General features: G+C 47.8%; 1 protein-coding gene and 1 long non-coding RNA gene across 2 annotated transcripts in view; one reads left to right on the top strand and one right to left on the bottom strand.

The window, feature by feature from the left end:
• LOC140699555 (uncharacterized) overlaps window positions 1-15,664 on the top strand; it is a 46,443-nt gene extending 30,779 nt beyond the window's left edge. Inside the window, exons 3-5 of the mRNA XM_072972210.1 lie at window positions 2,814-3,007; window positions 13,805-13,915; window positions 15,232-15,664. Of these exons, the coding sequence (XP_072828311.1) occupies window positions 2,814-3,007; window positions 13,805-13,915; window positions 15,232-15,299 (373 nt within the window). The 3' untranslated portion in view covers window positions 15,300-15,664. The remainder of the gene's footprint in view (window positions 1-2,813; window positions 3,008-13,804; window positions 13,916-15,231) is intronic.
• Window positions 5,654-7,799, bottom strand: LOC140699193 (uncharacterized). Its single transcript, XR_012077203.1, has 2 exons — window positions 7,469-7,799; window positions 5,654-7,113 (listed from the first exon to the last, which is right to left on the bottom strand). It is a non-coding gene; the product is annotated as an uncharacterized lncRNA (long non-coding RNA).
• Window positions 15,665-16,616: the final 952 nt, after the last annotated feature.

The following is a 16,616-nucleotide window of genomic DNA, read 5'->3' as shown; positions in this document are numbered from 1 at the left end:
CATATAAGTTATAGATTTATGTTTCTCTGTCTGACTTACTTCACTTAGTATGCTAATCTCTGTGTCCATTCCATTTAGTTGGAAACAACATTCTTTCATCCCCTGTAGTGACTACCTAGTATTCCGAGGTGTGCTTATACCACGTCTTCGTTACCCACTCACTGCAGATAGACACTGACTGCGCTTCCACCTCTTGGCTGTCGTAAACAGAGCTGATGTGAATATTGAGCTGTATGTCTGGGAAGTCTAGAGATTATTATACATGAAGTAAGTCAGACAAAGAGAAATATTATATGATATAATTAAGATGAGGAATCTAAACAAAGGTAAAAGTGATTCCATTTTATAATGAAGTCACTGGGAGAAACTGCTTCCTGGGGATTTCAAGCAAGATGCAGTACTGCTGGTGACAAAGAAAGACTCTGTACCTGTTGACCTGGACTCTGTTAATACTGGGTTTGGATAAAACCTGACAGCCATCCTGATGCTTGGGGAGAGTGACTTAAGGACAGGAACATAAAGAAGCAGCAAATGAGACTGACAAGCCTGTCTGGTGATGGCAGCCATCATCTATCTGTCCCTGAGCCACTGTGCATCCAGCCAGAGAAGCTCAGCCTGCCATTCTGGGTGCCCCATGAAGGAGACAGTCTCCTGCCTCCAGCACTGTGGTTTTGAGTGTAGACACTTGAGAAAGACTGTCTTTGAGTCTTTGATTCCATCTCCAGCCCCTGCTACCTGTATAGCCTGAGTCACGGTGCTCTGACCTGCTATCCAAGATCTCAACCCCTTTCAGCAGCTTTTCTTTGGAAATTAGAAGCCCTCAGGCCTCAGGATGCTCTTGCCCAACCCTCCCACGTGCGGGCAGTTTTCTGCTGACCACACAGTGAGTGAGCACTGGCTTATAAGCCTGAAAACAGAACACGCAGACACACACACAGACACACAGACACGAAGATTGACATTAAATATGGGCCATGGGGTGGGATCAAGAGAAAAACAGACACAGAGGAGGAAATAAGAGGGAGAAACGGTACTGGAGTCATCATCTAAATGTGAGACCACTCCTACACTTCTCAGGTCTTATTTGACAAGTGCTTGAGGACGTCCCTAGAAGTACCGTGTAGAATCACCCCCACTGTGCAGGCAGGGAGACAGACAGGCCTGGACAGACACCAGGACTTATCCAGGGTGGAGAACAGGTAAGAAGGAGGAACTGAGTCTGGAAGCCAGGTCGTCTCCTCGCAGCTGCACGCAGAGCCTCCCCGGGAGCCGTGGGGAGGGCACGGCTGCTGTAACTGGAAGAGGTGGGTCTGCGTGGACAAGGGGTTGAGCAGGCAGCAGTCCAGAGGGCTGTGTGTGGAGGTGTTGTCTGAGGAGGGGGGTCAAGGAAGTGGACCCCAGGGAGTGACATCACTTCCTTGATAGCAGACCCCAACAGAATTGGAACCCAGTAACCAGGCACCCACATTCTAGTGACAGCCCCTGCGCCAGCTCACTTGGCTGGAGACAGTTGAGAGAGAAACATGTTCTCCTTCTGTGTCCTGAACTCCTGGGCTTCACCTTCAAGAAAACCTGGCATGAGAGGTGTCTCAGAGGTTGTAGGTTTTGGTTCAGCCAGCAACCAGGCCACCTCTGGGCTTTAACCAGGAGGTCACCTAAGGTAAAAAATGTGGGCTGGAGCAGGCCAATCTGGGCCCAGCCTCCTAAGGGAGCCCCCCCCTAGGCAGGCCCACTTCCCCTCATCTCCTTGTGGGGGAAGGAGGACTTGAGGGGAGGTGTCCCCTCTGGGCAGGAACCAGTCATTGAACACGTGGTAACCTGGTGGTCCTGTCATGGCCACATCTGAGGACAGGTCTGGCCGGGGAGAAAGAGGACTCTTGAGGGACATCTTACATGTGCCAGTGGGAATCCAAGGGATTCAGGTTGTAAGCTTTTTTGTCACTAATGTATATCTGCACAGAGTGGTATGTGTGAGTCTGGGGTTGAGATGTCCTGTGGATCTGAGAACCAGCTGAGACATTCAGAAAGGGCTCTGAGGTTTCTACCTGGCTGCTGGGGACTGTTTGCAGGACTCCACACAGGAGATCACACAGGACCTTGTTTATGGAGTCCCCTGCTCCATCTCCTTGTAAGAGTGGCAGCAGTCCCAAGACACCAACAGAACCCAGGACGGGCTCAGGGTGAGTGCAAGCAAGGAGAATCCACACCCTGGAAGCCTTGGGTCCCAGAGCTGCCCTCCACCTCTCCTGGTCTCCCTCTTGAGAACTGCTGGCAAAGAATCTGATTCCCCATCTCTCCCACCCACCATTGCAGCCCAGGCCCTGCCTTAGCCAGATGCAAAGTCAGTGCCCACATATGAGACAGAATCTCTGAAAGAGCCTTTGATAGAATTTCAGTTCATGTTATGTCAAGGGTGTTTCTGTATTTTTGTACAGATTTTCATGTTTTCCTTCCATCCCCATGTGTCCATGTTGGCCCGACAATCCTGATCACACAGTCCGGGATCAGCCTCTGGGTTCTCATCTCTAAAATGAGATGCTTTGATAGCAGTCAAGGGGATGATGTAGTTAATAGAGGGAGGTGCTGTCAATACTGGGCTGACACAATGATCTGAGAAACTGATGCACTTAGTCATCACCCACCAACACTTTTCCTGGTGATACTGAGAACCTTTATTCTGCCGAGAGCTCTCTTGTCCCATCTCTTGGCACAAGTCCCTGAGGCTTGTGGATTCAATCTGAGCTTCAGCCCTAAATCCCCTGGTGGTCTACGGTGTTGCCTCTGACTCATGTCTCTCCTCTGTTCCACCCCAGGGGGAAGATGTGTCAACAGGGAGCAGGAATGAGGACTGCATGGTGTGGAGCATCCAGAGAGACAGACTGGAGATGCTTGTGGCAAATCTGGTGCCTGCCATCCTGGGAAGCAACCCCTCCAACCTGCACACACTCCTGGGCACCTATAGAGCTTTGGCCACTGCCTAGAAGGTGCTTAACCTTCTATTCCAAAGGTGAGCACTCTGCCCTCATGGGACATCAGTGATGCAGCCACATACTAGTGGTGAGATTTGGGAATGCCACTCCACCAATGTGAATCTGGTTTGCTGCTCTGCACCCTCGGGTGAGAGAGCATCGGGCCCTAGGATGATACTAAGAACAGAGAGGGCCCTTCATGGAAAGTGCTTTCTGGGGCCCTGGCCCCTGGAAAGGTCAGCAGGAGGGGCTGTGGTTGTGCTAACTGGTCATCTCCTCCTGTCCTTGAGGCAGCCTCTGCCTCCTGCATCACTGAATGTGGCCTTGGGTTAAAATGTTTTCCTATTTCAAGTGTAATTTGTGATTCCATTAGCTGCCCCTGTCCTAGGTCAGTGAGAGCAGGGATCCCTGGGAGGGAGAAGTGGGGTCCTAGGCCCACTCAGCTCTGTGTGGTGGGGTTGGTTGGGCTCATTCATTCCTCAGGTATATAGGAAGGCCCACCAGGGACAGGCACATTTATGGGAACAGAACAACAACCATTTAATGCACTGAGCAGACAACAGCCCTGACCTCCAGGGCTTCCATACTCGCAGGAATCACACTGTCACACTAGACATCACATCCAGGTCATGTTCTCAGGACAGTCCATGTGACACAGTCCTGGCTTATATCCTCCCTTCCACTGATGAGGAGGGACCCCTGTATGAGCTGAAATGGGGAGTTTCTTTGATTGAAGAGAGGGGCTCCCTCTCTTGTGGAGCTGTGGTCTGTGTTGATAAGTTTAGGCAGGCAAACCCTGAATCCCACACATCCTATGATTTTGGCTTGAGAGTAGAAGTCTTAGGGCTTCTTCTGGCAAAGGGGAAAGGTCTCTGGAGACCCAGAGAGCTGTTGTTGGGGCTGTGGTGCTGTGAGAAACATCTGGGAGGTCAGAGGGCAGAATCATCCCCTAAGTGAACCCACAGCCATCCCCTCTCCATCCCAGCCCTGTCCCCACCCCGTTCCTGGGACCCAGAACACAAAGGGTAGAGAGCATTCTGCCCACCCTCTGGTGGAGCCTCAATGGTGGGGACTCAGCTGGTGCTCAGGGGACCCAGTGAGCCTCAGGGGACAGCTGAGTCCACCCTGTGGGAGGTGAGTGGCAGGGACAGGAGGGGACCCAGGCAGGCTCCCTGGAGGATTAGGCAAAAGGCAGGGACAGGAGATAAGTCTGAGGTGTGAGGAGGCCCATGGGAAGCCTGGGAGGCAGACACAAGCTTCTATACCCTCCTGGGTCAGACACTCATAGAGCAGCTCCTGTATCCCCAAAAGGGCAGTGTCCAGAGCAGACAGCCTGCCTGTCCTCACAGAGGTGCCATCCAGTGGGGAGAGGCTGGGGGGACAGAGCAGTGTGTCAGACATCCCTGAAAAGGGGAGAAGTGGTCAAACTGCAGATAAAGGGAAGTCCCTTCAGAAGGCTTGTAGCAGCCCCTCCTCTGAGTCCAGGCCCTCCTCTGCACAGACTGCCAGGTGAGATGGGACATGGAGCAAAACTGGCCTCTGGATGGGCAGGAGCCAAGGGCGGAGTGGCCCATGTCCCCACAGGGCTGCCATGAAAGCACAGCATGGAAGGCAAGGCCAGGTCTGTCACTCTGCTTCCCCACTACTAACCCCAGGGCCATGTCCTCCGTCCTGGGAACCGGGCTGCACCCGTACCCAGAGGATTTCCACCAGCCCCCAGAATTTCCCTGCCTGAAGATGGTACTGGCTTATGCAGAGCTGAGCATGCCTGGCTCAGACCTGGAGCACGAGGCCCATCTTCTGGGAGAGCTGGAGCTCCCAGAGGCAGAGGGTGATAGTGGGGAGGATGCAGGGTGGGTGATGGGCTGAGTCAGGAGGGGAAAGCACTGGACCACACAGAGCAGAGCCTCCTGAGGCTGGAACTGGACCAGAAGCAATGCGGAGCCTCAGATCATTTGCCCTGGACTGCATCTGAGAATGCTTCTTGGGCATGGGATCTTGGACTGAGGCTTCACTGACTGGCAGTGAGGACTTTCCTGTTTGGGAAGACATGTGGAAAAGCAGTCATATTGATGAGAGTTTCCCTTCTTAGAGCTACAGCAGCAGCTCAGAGCAAGCTCTGGAAGCACATGGAGACCTAAAGCCTGCTGCACCTCTCCTGCCCAGGACAGCTCCAGAGCCAGAGCCTGCTCCCGCCCCAGCTCTCATTTAAGTTCAAAGCCAGGAAAAGCACCCGCACAGGCGCCAATTCTAGAGGAGGTTCAGGCAACAGCTGTCCTCCATCTCAGAGCCCGAAAATCAGGAACAGCTGCTCTAGCACTTCCTCTACCACCTTAGCCAGCCGCCTGCCCGGCCTCACATCCAGAGCCTCAGCCAACCTCAGCCAGAGCTCCCCCACTGGCCCTGGGGTGCCATTGTGCTTTGGCCCAGCTGTGACCCCACAGGGTTATCGAGTTATAGATCAGAGACCACAACACACCCAGTTCTCCTAGTTACTCAGCTGCTAGAGCCAGGTCCTCCCCGGATACACCTAGAGCTGCTACCCAATCATCAAGGAGCACCAGCACGCGCAGTGCCTTCAGGGCCGGGGGCTGAGCTGCCCCGGGTGCCAGCAGCCGCACTGGAGACGTCCTTCCCCTTCCTTGTAATTCCTTATTTAAAAAAAATAAGTTTGTTCTCTTACATACACTAAATTATTTATTCTATGACATAGTGACTTTAAAGTTTAACTTTGATTATTTTAAATTGTAAATGTACTTGGCATTAAGTACATTCACAATGTTACAATAACCCCTTTTAACGTCCATTCCAGAACATTCTCATCAAAGGAAAGTGCTGTACGCACCAGTCAGGCTCTGCTGCCTCCCCTCCCCTTCAGTGCTGGCACACCCGCTGTGCCTGATGTGCCTGTGAATTTACAGCCCCTGGGTATTCTTATTGGTGACATCATACTACAGTAGCCTGTTGTGTCTGGCTGAGTAATGTATGAGGAGACTGATTATCATGGGTCTTTTTTTTTTTTTTGCTTTAAATATAAATTTTAAATATTAAAAATATGCCATGTCACCAAATTAAAGGCAAGGCCTTGGATGTGTTCCCTCCAGCAGAATTTCCTAGCTGCAGCAGCGGCTCCCACTTGAGATCATATGAGCAGAAAGAGTTGTAATAAAACATATCAGGTGCTCAAGGAAACTGCAGGAAGGTCAGAGCTTCAGGTCAGGAGCTTCAGAGATGAGCACAGGCCCTTCCACCTCTCAGGCTCCCCCAGAAGTGACTCCCTGCCTTGTCCCTGATCCAGACCCCCCGTGGCTGACATCCTGTCATTCAGCTTCTGCAGGGGAAGGGTCTCTGCCTTTTGTCCAAAACCACAAATGAGGAGGAAGGAGGGCCAATATGTCCATCAAAGTAAGGTCAGGGGAGTCCCATGGTCTGAGTTAGTGAGTCCTCAGTCAGTGACCTCCCTCCTCACCACCCAGAGATGGAGCCCCCGATGCAGAGAACATAGGTCCTCACAAAGGAAATTCGAAGCTCTCCCTGGAGGGGGAAAACAGAAGCCCTTGTTTAAACTGGGAGCAGATGAAGTAGAGATCCAAGGGCCCAGGGGAAGGCCTGCTTGGGCTGAGGCTCTACCCTGAGGCTTAGGAGCACAGGCTGAGTGTTGGTTTGTAGAATGTTACTAAGAATCATCATTCCAGGGTCTCTATGCAAAACCAAATTTGCCCCCAGAAAACACATTCAGTACAGATCCTCAAACATCCCTTTTCTACCTTAGATCCTGTAGAAGGTTGAGATGTGTAGCTCGTAAGTAGAGAGAATGATAGGGGATGGGGTGTCCACAGAGCCAGGGCAGCTCAGGTTCTCTGATTTGGCAGGAGGGGACCACTCTCATTGGATGCCAATATTTCCCTAATAGAGCAGAAACCCAGAATACCACAGGCGTAGAGTGGTAAGGTTTTTCCTCTCTCATGGAAAATAATTATGAGTGTAGAGAGTTCATACTGTCAACAGCACACCATGGTAGTCAGCCATTATCCATCTTTCTGCCCCTTTCAGTATTTTTAGCTGGTGTTCATCCTCAAGGCTGTCTCTTGGTCCAAAATGGCTGCTGGAGCACGGGACTTGATCCACCACCATGCGTTCACCTCTGAGGCAGGAAGGAGGAAAGAGGAAGGGTCAAAGGGCCAACTCAGCTGCATCTACTCTATCTAAACAGCCTCCCTCAAACCCACACAGTCCACACAATCCTATTGCTCACTTCTAATCTGCCTGACATTCATCTGGCCACATTCAGCTACAAGAGACCTTAGGAAGTCAACCATTTATATGGAGAATTTCTGTCCTCATTTAGACCATTTTTCTCTTCTTAAGTAAAAAAAAAAAAAAAAAAAAAAAAATGAAAGCCATGTGGTGATGACCTGGGCTGTTTGCCTACACTAAACACCAAGAAGAAGGGGAGGAGATGGAGTGATTTTCAGATGAGTTGGGTTTCGTTTACCCACCATAGAGGCCCTCTGCTTGGTGTCTCTTCATTCCCAGGGGAATTAGAGATGCAGTTTCTAACCAGGATTTTCTAGAGGCAAAGATTCTTTCATTTCCCAGGCAGGCGGCTGGAACCACTGTGGGGCTTTCATCTGCCTGTTCCTTGGAAGCAGCTCAGAGAAGATCCTCTTCTGTTTCCTGATGAGGTGGGCCGAGGTGGAGGATGGGAACTTGGGGAAGCTGTATGTCCAAATCGCTGGATCAAAAATTGAGATCTGCCAAAAAAAAATGTGTCATCAAAAATTAGGCTTATTGGACACGCACACTTTCAGCCTAGAGGTACATACGACATCAGAGTGATTATTAGTAAAAATAGTTCACATCCAATAAAACTCCACATGGTCAAATGCACTACTGACTGATGACGCAAGGAAAATACACTACTGAACAATTTTGGTACCTGCTGTTTGACTCAGGTCAGTTGACAGGATCCAAATAATGGTCACTAAGGAAATCTTACAAAGGCAGACTCTTTAGTCATTAAATTATGTTTTGGACAAGAAATCTTACCACGTATTTCTTTTACATTTGATCCCAAGTGAAATACTTTCAGTAAATGAAAAATAAACATGGCTATCCCTGAGTCAGTCCTGAGGCTGGGAGCCGCCCCCAGCCCCCCATCCCACACCCCCAGGAGCCAGTGCGCAGGCGTGAGCAGAGGCAGGTGTGAGGGCTGCGGGGAAGGGGATTCACCCCTGAACTGGGTGGGTTCCTGGGAGGCCCTGGGTCGTGACAAGGAAGTTGAAGACTGAGTGGGTCACTGACTATGTGACCCTCCTGGCGGCCGGGGAGAAGCACAGAGGCTGGTAAGTGCAGCCCTGCCTGTCGCTCCTCCCCGCCCGCCTGCGCGCCTGCAAGGGCCCCGGGTCTCCAGCTGCCAGGCCGCGATCCTACCCGGGTCCTCGGCTCCGGGGCCGCCGCTACCAGTCGCAGCCGCTCCGCTGTCGGCAGCTTAAGGCCGTTGGGCTCGGGCCACGAAGGCGGGCGTTGCGTGGAGGGCGTCCCTCCTGCGCGCGCCCCGGGCCCACAGGGCAGCGGGGCCGTCCCCTCGGGCGCCTGCAGTGGCGGTGGGGGCGGGGAGGGACCTGGTCTGGGGCTGCGGGACCCGGACTCGGCCACTTGCCCGGAGGCTCGCGGGCTCTGGACCGGGCGGCCGCCTGAGAGGAGCCACAAAGTCGGGGCCCCAGGGCTCAAGTCTCCCCTCGATGTGTCCAGAGCTGTGATGTTGCCTTTGGGCTCTGGTTGCGCATAGATGGTGGGTGCGGAAACCGCATGATGTCCCTGGACCACCAGCTGCCTGGAGAGCATATTCAGATAGCACTTCTTAAAAGACATAAGGGGTAGGATCAGATCCAAAAGGCTCCAGGGTACCTTTGAGCGTTTCACCACTTTATTGACAGAAAGGACAATTACTGACTCTCAGACGCCCCCTGGAGGGCAAGTTGTGACATACTAACATCTATTCAAAATTAGAAAGACATTGCCACCTTTTGACATTTTTGCATCTTGAGGGCCTTCTGAACAGTGTGTGTGTGTTTCCTGTTGGTGGTACTCTTTTCCAGCAACAGGCCGTCGTTTGGAGAAGCAAGCTTACTCTCAGTTCAATGAGCATTTAAAAATTCATTTTGAGCAGTTACCATAGACACTCAAATATTTGAAAATTCTAATCATTAAAAGGCTTGGTGGCTTTTTGTTTTGGCGGGGTCCTGTGATAAATTTTGCACGAGGAAGGGAAGCCGATGGAAGAAGGAGAAATGCTTATTTCATGACATTCTGCTATGCACTGTTTCAATTTTGAATATGTAATTGCAGGTGAATCTCAGATTGGCTCCAGCAAAGGCATATGCTCTTTTAGAATACTTTGTCCTCTGGATTTTTATGTGCTTTTTTTTTTTTTTTTGGTACAAACATGCCTCGTTAGCAGGCTTCAAATCATAATAGAAGATAGTTAAAACAAGGGATCACTGTAATTTACAATGCTTTGTAAGATATTGTCTTTCTCTATTAAAATTTTTTCCTGATGCACCAAATTTTCCACACAAAACACTCAGAAATGACTTAAACAAACAAACAAATGAACAAAAAAACCTACTACCCTTTGTCTCTGATAGTGAGGCAGCCAGCACATCATCTCACTGTTGAAGACAGCGACCTGTGACTGAAAGATGGGGACGGAGTACAGAAGAGGCTCCTGACCTAGAAGTGGCTGTGGCCTGTATCCACCAAGAGGTCACTCCCAGTCAATGAGTCCTTCCCAGGCAGCATGGGATTTTAATTACTGTCATATAGGTTTAGTGAAGTTTCAACAGAGGCATTTGCCAGTGATTGTGTTTTATGAAACAGCCATGCCTGTGGGGACCTGGGAGAGGCAGAGGCATGTTCATCAAGCATCGACCACAGCAAAGATGAGGCAAGAAGAGCAAGTGAGAGAAAGGGGAGTGAGAGAAACAGAGAGACACTGTGACAAAGACAGAGACTGACAGGGAGAAAAAGAGACAAAGAGAGACTCAGAGATCAAGACAAAAAGACCAGCAAGGAAACTGCCAGGGTTGACAGTGAGAGGAAGCTGGAGAGAGACAGGGTGTGTTAGCCAGCTCATCCTGGCCTTGGGAAGGCCAGCACTGTCTCCCCAGTCCTGGGTACAGGGGAGATGACTGTAGGAGAAATGATTCCTCTCTTTGATTGCAGATGGTGTGTTTTCTAGAATTCTGTGTTCTTATTCAGAGAGAAAAGTATTATTCTTCAGATAGTCTAGAAACACCACCAGGGGCCAGCTGGAGCCTACCCCAGACTGCAGCGTGGTACCAGCACAGGTCTTTCTAATGCCACCTGCTTCTTGGTCTTTCTAGGTGCTTTGGTGAGTCTCCTGATATCAGGATGTCATTGCTTTAAATAATGTCCTGAATTGTACTGGAGCTGTTTTTGTTGGGACTTGGAGTCCTGGGAGGGTATTGGTACATTTCCTATGCAGGGACCTAGGGGGAAATTTGGAAGGAAGTAGGTTGGCTGTCCTTTTTCAATATTAGGCTTAAACTGGGAAGATTATGTACATATGGTCTGAACAAACTCTTTGCTGGTGACAAGAGCGACAGAGTATGCTCATCTCTGAAGAAAAGCAATCTGCTTTTTCTGGCCACAAGGCATTCTCTGGCAACTGAGAACCCAGTGGAATGTCTGTGGATCTGTCCTCTTGATGGGTAGTGTTTCTGCAGGGGATCCCACTATAGCAATTATGTCAATTCTGCTGGACAGTGGGCACCGTAAGGCAGATCACCTAGTGCTCCAAATCCCCCCAGCCGTTCCTGCTGGAGAGGGACAGATTAGAGAGTCCAACAGACCCAAGAAGAACTCCTTAGGGAGCTAGACTCAGAAGCAGCACACTTTGGATCCATCACTAGGCCCTCAGAAAGTTTTTCAGATCATAGCTGATTTAGGACACCAAATTAATGATGAGAAACTATAGCTCAAAAGCTGAATGGCTTCTGGAGAGGCAGCCTCTTGATGGATCTCTGGCTGGCTTCTTCTCTTGCCAATGCTGGCAAGAACTCAACACTAAAATGCCAGGATGAACCTCTTTTGACATTCCAAAACTGTAGAGAAAGCTGACTTGATCAGACATCTTTTCAAAATGCTGACCCTGAGAGAAGAAAACTATTCCTAGGAGAGAAATTCAAGTTGTAGCTATTATCATGTCCTAGAAATGTATACACAGCCCTCATCACGTAAGACTACACACTTGGCTTTATTAGCAGAACCTGAAAGGGGGGGGGAAGAGGCTTTTTGAATTTTTTTTTCTTTTTATTGAGTTATAGTCAGTTTACAATGCTGTGTCAATTTCTGGTGTACAGCACAATTTTTCAGTCATAAATTAATATACATATATCCATTTTCATATTCTGTTTCACCAAGAGCTACTAGATCTTGAATATATTTCCCTGTACTATACAGTATAAGCTTGTTTATGTATTTTATATATACCTCTCAGTATCTACACATCTCAGACTCCCAGTCTATCCCTCCCACACCCTTCCCCCAAGGCAACCACAAGTTTGTGTTCTATGTATGTCAGACTGCTTCTGTTTTTGTGTTTAAGTTTACTTGTCTTCTTTTTTTTTTTTTTTAGACTCCACATATAATATGATATTTTTCTTTCTCTATCTGGCTTACTTCACTTAGAACAACATTCTCCAGGGAACCCATATTACCATATTAAAGCAAATGGTATTATGTTGTCATTTTTATGACTGAATAGTATTCCATTGTATAAATATACTACATCTTCTTTATCCAGTCATCTGTAAGTGGACATTTAGGCTGATTCCATGTCTTGGCTATTGTAAATAGTGCTGCTGTTAACACTGGGTTGCAGGTGTCTTTTTGAATTAGGGTTCCATCTGGATATATTGCCAGAAGTGGGTTTGCTGGGTCATATGGTAAGTCTATTCCTAGTCTTTTGAGGAATCTCCATACTGTTTTCCACAGTGGCTGCACCAAACTGCATTCCCACCAACAGTGTAGGAGGGCACTCTTTCTTCATTCTCCAGCATTTATCATTTGCGGACTTTTGAATGACAGCCATCCTGACTGGTGTGAGGTGATATCTCATTCTAGTTTTGATTTGCATTTCTCTGATAATAAGTGATTTGATCATTTTTTTCATGTGCCTCTTGATCATTCTTATGTCTTCATTGGAGAATTGCTTGTTTAGGTCTTATGCCCATTTTTGGATTGGGTTTTTTTTTTCTTATTAAGTCATATGAACTTTTTATATATTCTGGAGATCAAGTCCTTGTCAGTTTAATACTTTGCAAATATTTTCTCCCATTCCGAAGGTTATCATTTTGTTTTGCTTATGTTTTCCTTTGCTGTGCAAAAGCTTGTAAGTTTAATTAGGTCCCATGTGCTTATTTTTGCTTTTATTTCTATTGCTTGGGTAGACTGCCCTAGGAGAACATTGCTGAGATATATGTGAGATAATGTTTTGCCTGTGTTTTCTCCGAGGAGTTTTATTTTGTCTTGTCTTATGTTTAAGTCTTTAACCCATTTTGAGTTTATTTTTGTGTATAGTGTGAGGGAGTGTTCTAACTTCATTGATTTACATTCTGCTGCCCAGTTTTCCCAACACCATTTGCTGAAGAGACTGTCTTTATTCCATTGCCTCCTTTGTCAAAGATTAATTGACCAAAAGTTTGTGGGTTCATTTCTGGGCTCTCTATTCTGTTCCATTGATCCATATGATTGTTTCTCAGGAGGGCCAAAGGGACTCTTCTCCACTGAACAGGAATTAGACTTGTGAGAAGAGGGACAAATCATGTGATTTCACACCACCTGATTAGGATAAGGGGTGATCACCTGTGGCAGCCAGGGCAACTGCTGGCCTGAGAAGGGAAGCCACACAGACAGTTAAGAACAGCTTTTATTCTCAGGGATGCCATAGGAATTTTTCTCCCCTGAACTAGGGACTTAAGTCTTGTGAGAAAAGGTGCAAATCTTGCAAGACTTGACTCCAACTAAAGAGGATTCAGGGTGATCACCTGAGAGAAACTGGGCTACAGCTGGCCTGAGAAATGAAGGCACACAGACAGGAAAGAAAAGCTTTAACACTCAGGAGAGCCAAAGGGATTCGTCTTGCTTGAACAGGGGACTCAGGCTTTTGAGAAAAGGGGCAGCTCTCCTGAGACAGCTGGGGCTTCCGTGAGAGGATGTGTGCTCACTGAGATGAGTCAGACTGGATTCATGATCATGTGAGAAGAAAATGCGTCCTTACAAGATAGGTGTTGTCTCCAGAGCTATGAATACCACCATCTGGCGATGGAGCCCTTTCATCCCTTCAGAAAAAGAACCGACCTGATTTCCAATAAGGGGAATGATTTTACGCCAGAGGAGAGGCCTGAATTCAGCAAGAAGAGGAGCAAATCTCATGAGACCTTAAGAGGTTTCAGGATGACCACCTGAGAGAGGCTGGGCTACAGCTCGCCTGAGAAGGGAGGATACCCAGACAGTAAAGAAAAGCTTTTATTCTCCAGAGGGCCGAGGGATTACTCCCCCCTGAACAGGGGACTAAGTATAGTGAGAAAAGGTGCAAATCGCATGAAATTGCTGAGGCTTCTGTGAGACAATATGTGTTTACTGAGCCAAGGGAAGCTGGATTCACGCTCCTCTGAGTGCAAAAGTCTTAGAGGATAGGATTTGGTCTCAGGAGTGAAACAGGGCACCATCTGAAGATGGAGTCCATTCTTCCCTTCAAATAAAGGACAGGACTCATTTCCAATAAGGGACGTGACTTTCCCATATAGGAGCAGCAAGAATCCATGTGAAAAGTGGCAACTCTCATGAGACTTGGCCCCACATGAAGAGGATTCCTGGTGATCACCTGAGAGAGGCTGGGCTACTCCTCGCCCGAGTAGGTAAGGCATACAGACATTAAGGAAAAGCTTTCATCCTAAGGAGTGCCAAAGGGAGTTATCTCCCATGATCTGGAGACTTAGTCTCTTGAGAAAACTGGGGCCTCTCTCAAGATCTGGCTCCACATGATTAGGATTATTGGGGATCACCTGTCACAGACTAGGCTACTGCTCACCTGAGAGGGCCAGCCATACAGAATGTAAAGAAATGCTATTATTCTCAAAAGGGCTGAAGGGATTCTCTACCCTGATCAGGGGACACAGCCTCAGGAGAACAAGGGGCAAATCTCACGAGGTTTGGCTCCACCTATAGGTTATTCTCGGTGATCATCTGAGAGGCTAATTCTGGCCTGAGAAAGGAAGTCATACAGACAGTGAAGTAAAGCTCTTATTCTCAGTGGCTCAAAAAGGCTTCTCTCTTCCAAACAGAAGACTCAGTCTTGAGAGAAAAGTGGAAAAACTCACACAATTTTGCTCCACCTGATCAAGATTAGGGGTGATCACCTGTGAGATGCTGGGCTGCTTTTTGCTTGAGGAGGGACACCATGCAGACAGTAAAGAAAAGGTTTTAACTTCAGGAGTGCCAGAGGGATTACTCTCCTCTGTACAGGGGACTTAGTCTCAGGAGAAGAGGGACAAACCTTGTGAGATTTGGCTCCACCTGATCAGGATTATTGGAAATCATCTTTGAGAGGCTGGTCTACTGCCCACCTGAGAAACGATGCTATACAGACAGTAAAGAAAATATTTTATTCTCAGGCTGGCCAAAGGGAATTTTCTCGCCTGTACAGAGGACTTAGTCTCATGAGGAAAGGGGCAAATCTCAGGAGGTTTAGCTCCACTTGAAGATGATTCAGGGTCATAACCTAAGAGAGGCTGGGCTACTGCTCGGCTGAGACTTTCTACTGCCACCACTGAAGCCTATGTACTGCTCTCCATAAAAGAGGCACATCAGTGTCACCCAGGGCTCTGTGACTTTTTTCTGTCTGCCAGATTCTGTCAACCTGCCAGGCCTTAAAAGAATGCAATACACCACCCCTCCCCTATTTCTTAAAATGTAGAAAGCTCTTGGTTTCCCCTACCTAAAACTTCTTTTTAATGCCTTGACTGATTTAGAAAATGCCACAAAACATGGAGAAGAAAATAACGATCACTTCTGATACCACCTCCATGTTCTCCCCCACCTTCCTGCAGCTAAAAGCTGCCACGTGGCCCTCTCTGAACAAATACATTGGCTGAAGCTCTGATCCTGGATGATAAAAAGGTAAAGACCCCAGGAGAAAGACTTTTCCCTTCCGCCTTCCCCGTTCTTCCTTCAGACCTGGAATGTGGACAGCAGATCCAGAAGAGGCTGCCATGTGACCTTGAGGAGCCAAGCAGAGACTGACAGCCTCACCCCAGATGGCAGTGCTGCCAGATGACAGTGGTCGGCTTTCTCAGCCCTGGACACAGGACAAATGAGACAGTTCAACCATTGAATGTTCAGCTCCTGCAGTAAGTTTTCAGTTATTAGTAACAGAAATGCTAACTGTTAACCACCAACATGAAATGACTGTTTATCTTATGATGTTTCTCTTCCTGTCATTTTCTCTGTTCACTTATAATTTTTACATACAAGCTGACAAAAGGATCATACATGAAATTATTTTATTTTCATTTGTTTATTATCTGTCTCCCCACAGAGTGGTAAGACTCATGAAAAGAAAGATAGGGTATATCTCATATAAGATTTTATTTCCTGTGTCCAGAACAATGCCTAACATGTCTCAATGTTCAATAAATGTTAGTTAAAGTTATACCAATGAATTAATTAGTAAGTAAATGATCATTTTAATGTGAGCCCTTTTCTGGCTGTGAATTCATTTTCTGTTATCTTAATTTTTTTCCCCTGATGACAGTTCTCTCCCATGCACATGTCATTATTTAACCGGTCACTTGCTGATGGACATTTTTTATGCCACTATAAAAGTAGTCATATGTGCATTTTGGGTCTTATGCAATTATTTTTATGATAAATGATTAGAGAGGAATGCATGATTTAAATATTTTAATACATATTTCCAAAATTGTCTTTGAAAGCAGTTTTTAGAACCAATTTACATTTCCAAGAGAAAATCATGACTGTTTCTCTGCATCTCCACCAACATTAGGTGTTAATAATTTCTAAACTTTTTCATTTTGGTAAGTGAACAGTTATGTCTCAAAGTTGTTTTAATGTGCATTTCCAGATCACTGGAGTCACAGAGTGTTCTTTTGCCAGTCTGTGGCTCTTTTGCAGGGCTTTTCAGGTCCTAAGCTTCAAAGGGGGGTGCGGGACCTGCATCTGCCATGGTCTATTGGAGGTGTGTGACCACAGATGGTTAAAGTGGGGTTGGCCAGTATTCAAGGCCCTCAAGGAATTGTAGGGGAGGAAGCCAAGAGCTAGACCCCTGAAGCCCCTGAGATTCCAGGATTAGAACCATTGAACTGGGACTCTTCTTTACTGGAAGCTGGACCACTTCCCTAGTCCCTTGCTAAGGGCCATGTTGGGACAGACACTTGTTCTGGTGTGAGGTTCAGGCGTGATGGCAGGAATTTGGGTAGCCCCAGATGGGGCTAAGACTGCTGTTGGGGGCTGGCATGGGCCAGGGGAAGTTGATGTCAGGCCCTGAGCTACCTAGAAGGTTGTTAAGAACTTCTGAGAAGCCCAAGCAGGGTTAGAAGA

The sequence above is a fragment of the Vicugna pacos genome, chromosome 11 (genome assembly GCF_048564905.1).
Source record: "Vicugna pacos chromosome 11, VicPac4, whole genome shotgun sequence".
NCBI classification, from domain to species: domain Eukaryota; kingdom Metazoa; phylum Chordata; class Mammalia; order Artiodactyla; family Camelidae; genus Vicugna; species Vicugna pacos.
This window is presented reverse-complemented; position numbering and strand designations above follow the sequence as displayed.